We start from the raw sequence: 5,704 nt of genomic DNA on the forward strand, positions 1-5,704 counted from the left end.
TGTCGTCGAGCGTACCATCATCATCCATTAAAAAATTATATTAATTAAATTTTATATTTAAAATTTTAACTTGTTTTTAAAAGTTTTAAGAACTCTATGAACCCTCAAACTTTTTTTACCTCAATATCAATTCACTGAATTTTTAAGGGGGAAAAAGATAGAAGCAGCAGGAAAAAAAAGTAGGGTTTTGTGGATCCCGAATCGTCGATGGATCCAAGAATGGAGAATTCATCGACAATGCAGCATTGTAAAGTGGTATCAACTGAGACAAAAATCGCCGGCTTTGTTTTGTCCGTCACAATGATTTCTTCTAAGAAACTTCAAAGTCAGTTTCCTGCTATTTCCTTCTTGCAATGCTTTTGTAATTACAAATTGTTCGACAAAGTCTGTACTTTTGTGGATTTTCTTTCAAGGTATGCTCATTCTTTCCTTTGCAATTCAAATTGTCTATACTTTTGATCCATTTTTCCTTGTGAAATTTGAAATAAGGAACGCTACTATATGCTTATTTCTTTCTTTCCATACTTTACTTTTTACTGGGAACAGTTGTTTATGCATTTTGGAGAGCAAATGGGTGAGATTGATACCAAACCTATTGGACCTGTTCAAGTTGCAATCTCTTTATTCGGCCAAAATAATAGCCACTTGAGACCCCGATCGAGCGGCAGCCATGTAAGATTCGAATTGTTATTATTATGAATTTACTCAAATTTTAATAATTAAATGAGATTTTAATATAATTTTATTAGTTGAATATTATTTAGCGATTAATTTTTTTTAGCAAGTAAATGTTTAATTAGTTGAAAATATTATAGAATAATTTTTTTGATGATTAAATATTTGACATTGAATATAAAATAAGTTTTAGTTTTAGAAGTATGAAAGAGACAAATATGAGACGCATATAATATTTATTTTGAGTTTAGGGTTTATTTTTTTTTTAAAAAGGTCTCATTAAAAACCCCTTTTAAGACCTATAAGATAAAAAAGTGCCCTAAAACCTTGTATTAGTAGAAGAAAAATCATTGAATATAGTTGACGTAATAATCTTGAGACAAACTGAGTCAAAATACAAGACATTTTCAGGATGGAGAGCTCACTTAGCCAAAGTATGTGTCACAGTATTACAAGCTCTAAGAATAAAACACACTTTGTAATTTAAATTAACATCCAAAATCGTACGAATTTCCCGAATTGAAATAAAGGTATTCATTATATTTTATATTATAGTGAAATTCTCTCTTTTATGTAGAGGTAAATAATTGTGCTCGAATCATATATTTAATATTTTTTTTATTTGTGTAATTTATTTCACGGTGATCTCACGTCGAATATCTTTGCACTTAAAATCTTTTAGCAAGTAATATCATAACTATAGTTTGGGACTGGTGATGATACAGTAATGAATAGTTGTTTAGTTTCAAAGAAATTTTTGATGCGACATGTGTTAACAAACGCACAAGACGAGGTTTGTTATAACACATTTTTAGTTTTTGGTTGTAGGGAAATAATTTTCAATTAATCTACTGGTGCTTCAATAAATATTTGTTTTACGTAGAAATAGAAATAAAAGTTATTGACGACTAATGTTTTGACGAAATTTACGTTAATTTGAGATTTTCATGTATTGAATCAAGTTCTAATTGATAATCAAATTAAATTTGAATATAATATAAAATTTATTTAATAATCAAATTAGATAAAAAGTTTTATAGAATAAGAATTTTTTTTATGATTAAATATTTCACTTTATAAATATAGAATTAATTTTAACCTTATGATATCTCTGTTTGAGAGATGTAAACTTTATTTGAAAGTCTACTTTTGCAGGTATGTAGTAAGAGCATGGTAAAACATAGAGTATATGAGTAAAAGAGGATGCATTTAGACACCATGGAGAATAGAAATGAGATTTGTTTTGGGTTCAAGGTTTAATGCTTTATTTTACCAGATAATGGCTCATTGTAATCTCTATGCTTTATAGTTTCTCTCTCTCATCTCTTGAGGTAGGCAATCGTGACTGAATCACGTTAAATACTATTTTTTGTGTGTGATCTATTTCATGTTAATCTCTCGTCAATCACCTTTTCACTTACAAATTTCTAACAGGTATACCAGAACTATGGTTTGAGACTCGTGATAATATGATCATGAGTAGTTATTAAATTTCAAAAGAATTTGTTATTTTGGTATTATGTTAACAAGATTGATTTTTCACTTACAGAGGAAGTAACTCTCAATAAATATAACAAATTTTGAAAGGATCCTATCTAAGTACATAAAACCTTTTAAAAAATTGAACATATATATATCTAATGTTCACATTCAAAGACATTGAATAAGCTAATTCTTATATGTTTAATTTTAAGCTAATTCTTATATGCTTCATTTTCTTTTGTCAGTCCGATGTGGAAAAAAAGAAAGGGGTTGAAGGCACAGAAAAGGGATCGGCCAACCACGGGCTTCATATGGAAGCAAAGGACTCTGCGAACATGGAGGTTCTTCGTCAACTAGAACACTACAAGAAAACAACACATGAACTCTCTGTGCTGCTAAAGAAGTCCGAGTTTGAGAGGGATAGATATATACAGGAATGCAATGAAGTCAAGGATCGGATCAACGAACTCAAATCAAAGATGAAGGGGATGGCAGATCAGTTGTCCGAATCGGCAAAGATCCGCGAGCAGCTTTCGTGTGTTTTAATTGAGCTGAAGATTACACAAGCTGATCTACTTAACATGGAATCCCAACTTGCTGCTGCAAAAGATTTAGAGCTCAACGCAACTGCACAAGCAGAAATGATGGAAGCCTCTGCTAAAACGGAAAAGGAAAGGTCTGAAGAGCTTCTAGGCCACATCGCAGAGCTTCGCGATGCAGCTCATGTTTCAAAGCTTGCTGATACGGAAGCTGAGAATGAGAAGTGCAGGATTGAATCTGAGAAAGATGCCCAAATGGAGCCGTTCAAGGCAACGTATTTCGAGCAAAAGAAGAGATGGACGATCTGAGAAAACAGTTGGAAACAGTACAAGAACTCGAGAATCAGCTCGTAGAGAAGAGCGCGTTATCGATTCATTGCAGGCAAAACTTGAACAGGTAACTAATGCGCTTGGTTCAACGGAGAATGCTAGTTTGGATGGTGGAATTGATCTGAACCAAATAGCACAAGACTTGGAGTTCAAGGCAAGAAAGATATCGGATCAAGCGTTTTACATAGCGGAGTTGGAAACGGAACTTAAACGATTAGAATTTGAACTTGAAAAAGCTAAGCAAGAGGCAAAGAACCTGAACTGTAATGTTGAAGCTCTAAAAAGTGATTTAGAGAAGCTACACATTGAGATGGATGAAGTTAGGAAAAGAGAAAAGGATGATCAAAGAGATAAGTGTGTTGATCATATAACGATTACGATCGAAGAATACAACTCTTTGATCCGAAAAGCTGAGAAGGCAGATGAAATTTCGAGGTCTAAGGCAGAAAATTTTAATCAGTTAACCACAGAGTGGGCAAACAAGAATGAGGTTGAAGCTTTGAAGAAGGAACTAAAATTAGCAGCTACGAAAATCGGGTTGTTCCGGAACAGGGCAGAGCAAGCGGCTACGAGGGCGGACGCGGCGGAGAAAGCCAAAGCAACAGCAGAGGATCAGCTGAGGAAGTGGCAAGAACAGAAGCAAAGAAGAAAAGCTGCTTTAGTTGCTTTAAGGGAAGAGTCTGCACCCAAACAGTTTAGTCCTCCCACTATTGAAAACTTACCTACAAACCATCAGCCATTGGGTCAAGTTCTTAACCTAAAATTCTAGTCTATGAAATTTCTAAAGACTGAAATTATCATATTGAACTATTTGTATGAAAGATGTTATATCTATAATGGTGAATGCCGTGTTATGATGCTTGTATCTGTTTTTCTAATTGCTAACAGAACTTTCAACTTTTACCTTGGTTTGCATTAGAGTGGAGGAATAATCAAATAAGCAAAGATGTGATATTTGCAATTCGATCCTACACTATACTATTTTCTCAATTTGGTTCTTCTACATTTTTGTCCAAATAAAGACCTGATTTTATTATTTTTCTCATATTAGCCATACTGTTACGAATGCCATAAAAAGTGTCACACGTGGTTCCTGCTAGCATCTCATATTAGGGTCAGGGTAATTTTGAGATTATTAAATTCAGGGCTCAAAGTTTATTTATGAAACAAAACAGGTCTTTCGAGCTGTGGTTCTGTTGGAGTTCGATGTGTATTTTGGGATTTGTACCATTGGAGCCCTTAAATTCATTAGCTAATTAAATGACCATTTGGGCCTTAAAAAATTTTCATTTAAGGTTAAAGAACCTATTATATGAATCCATTATTCTACAAATAACCCAATTATTCGACGATAAGCCGAAACTCATATAATCAGCGGTTTTTTTGGTCCATTACAGCAAACGGGCTTTATATTTAGCTCATTAGCGCACCCAACTTCTTATTTTGGGGAATACAACAATTGTTATAGTGTAGTAGAGGTGGCGAGTTCCATGAAATATAATTTTTTAATGTTCTAACAAGTGGGCCCCATGTGGGCATTAATTTAATGTAATTGATGGGTTCATTTGTATTATTTTTAAAAAAATTATAAAAATAATTTAAATTTTAAAACTTAAACAAATTAACGGAACTCGTCACATCGACGTAACGAGTTCCTTCGAATTAAAAAAATATCCATTTTTTCAACGGTAAACAATAACAATCACTTGGGCAACGATCATAATGTAAATCGTCACCTCCGCCGAATTTTTGAAATTACTAGCCATTTATAGCCATTGGGATTGGGGCTATAAATAGGGGTTTGGGGTTTAGAATTTTTACCATCCTTTGTTACGAACAAATTTGATCAAAATTCATATTTCCTAAAAAAATCTCGAAAAATGGCTTCCAGAGAAGAAATGTTGTGCCTCGATAATGTTCATATTTTGTCGATCGAACTCATTCTGGAAGAATAATGAAGCATTCGTCAGCGCAGGATGACCTCGAGAGATCCACATCAGCAGATGATGATATATTTTCAACAATCGGGTCTATTTCCAACTATATTTGTATATGGCTTTAAGGTGTATCCGTCATTGATTTCGACTCGGATTGAATGTTTGAGGCCTGAGACACACACTTTCCATGTCCCAAGTGCTGAAGCCACGATTACTTTGGAAGACGTTGCTTACCAACTCGGTGTTCCTATGAATGGTGCCGCCATCGTGAGGCACAACAATTATAACCCTATCGTTAAGGTCCACGAAGTTTTGGAAAAGCTACCACCATATGAAGTCATGGACGACTATCGGATACGGATGGCGTGGTTGGAGTTTGAATTTCAGGTAACGGATGACTCTACTGACAAGGAGGTTATTTTTGCATCCCAAGAATATCTTCTCCAACTAATCGGAGGGGTATTATTACCAGATAAATTTGATAATTTGGCGCACACTTAGTATCTGCCTATATTAAATTACTTCGCTGAGTGTCATAATACTAATTGGGGCTCGATGATTTTTAACCTTTTTGTACCGGGAGCTTTGCAAGGCTGCAATTGTTAAGTGGGGTCGAAAAGCAACGTAGCAGTCAGTCTAATATTGCTACAATTGTGGGCTTGGTATTACTTCCCTTTTTGACGCTAATTACAACACCTCGGTTGAGTTTCCTCTGGCTAGAAGGTAATTTCTTAACTTTAT

The 5,704-nt window shown here is 34.3% G+C and overlaps 1 protein-coding gene and 1 pseudogene across 1 annotated transcript; both read left to right on the top strand.

Annotated features, from left to right (window-relative positions):
- Positions 1-570: 570 nt before the first annotated feature.
- Positions 571-3,795, top strand: LOC120139391 (annotated as a pseudogene).
- A 1,207-nt stretch (positions 3,796-5,002) lies between these two features.
- LOC120139421 (serine/threonine-protein phosphatase 7 long form homolog) lies at positions 5,003-5,464 on the top strand. Its single transcript, XM_039154643.1, has one exon. It carries the CDS (start codon positions 5,003-5,005, stop codon positions 5,462-5,464), a length of 462 nt encoding a protein of 153 aa, XP_039010574.1.
- The last annotated feature ends 240 nt before the right edge of the window (positions 5,465-5,704 follow it).

Source organism: Hibiscus syriacus, unplaced genomic scaffold (genome assembly GCF_006381635.1).
Source record: "Hibiscus syriacus cultivar Baekdansim isolate YM2019G1 unplaced genomic scaffold, ASM638163v2 tig00110745_pilon, whole genome shotgun sequence".
Classification (NCBI taxonomy): domain Eukaryota; kingdom Viridiplantae; phylum Streptophyta; class Magnoliopsida; order Malvales; family Malvaceae; genus Hibiscus; species Hibiscus syriacus.

Excerpts from the sequence above, each read along its gene's own strand:
- LOC120139421 (XM_039154643.1), top strand. The coding sequence starts at position 5,003 with ATGACCTCGAGAGATCCACATCAGCAGATGATGATATATTTTCAACAA.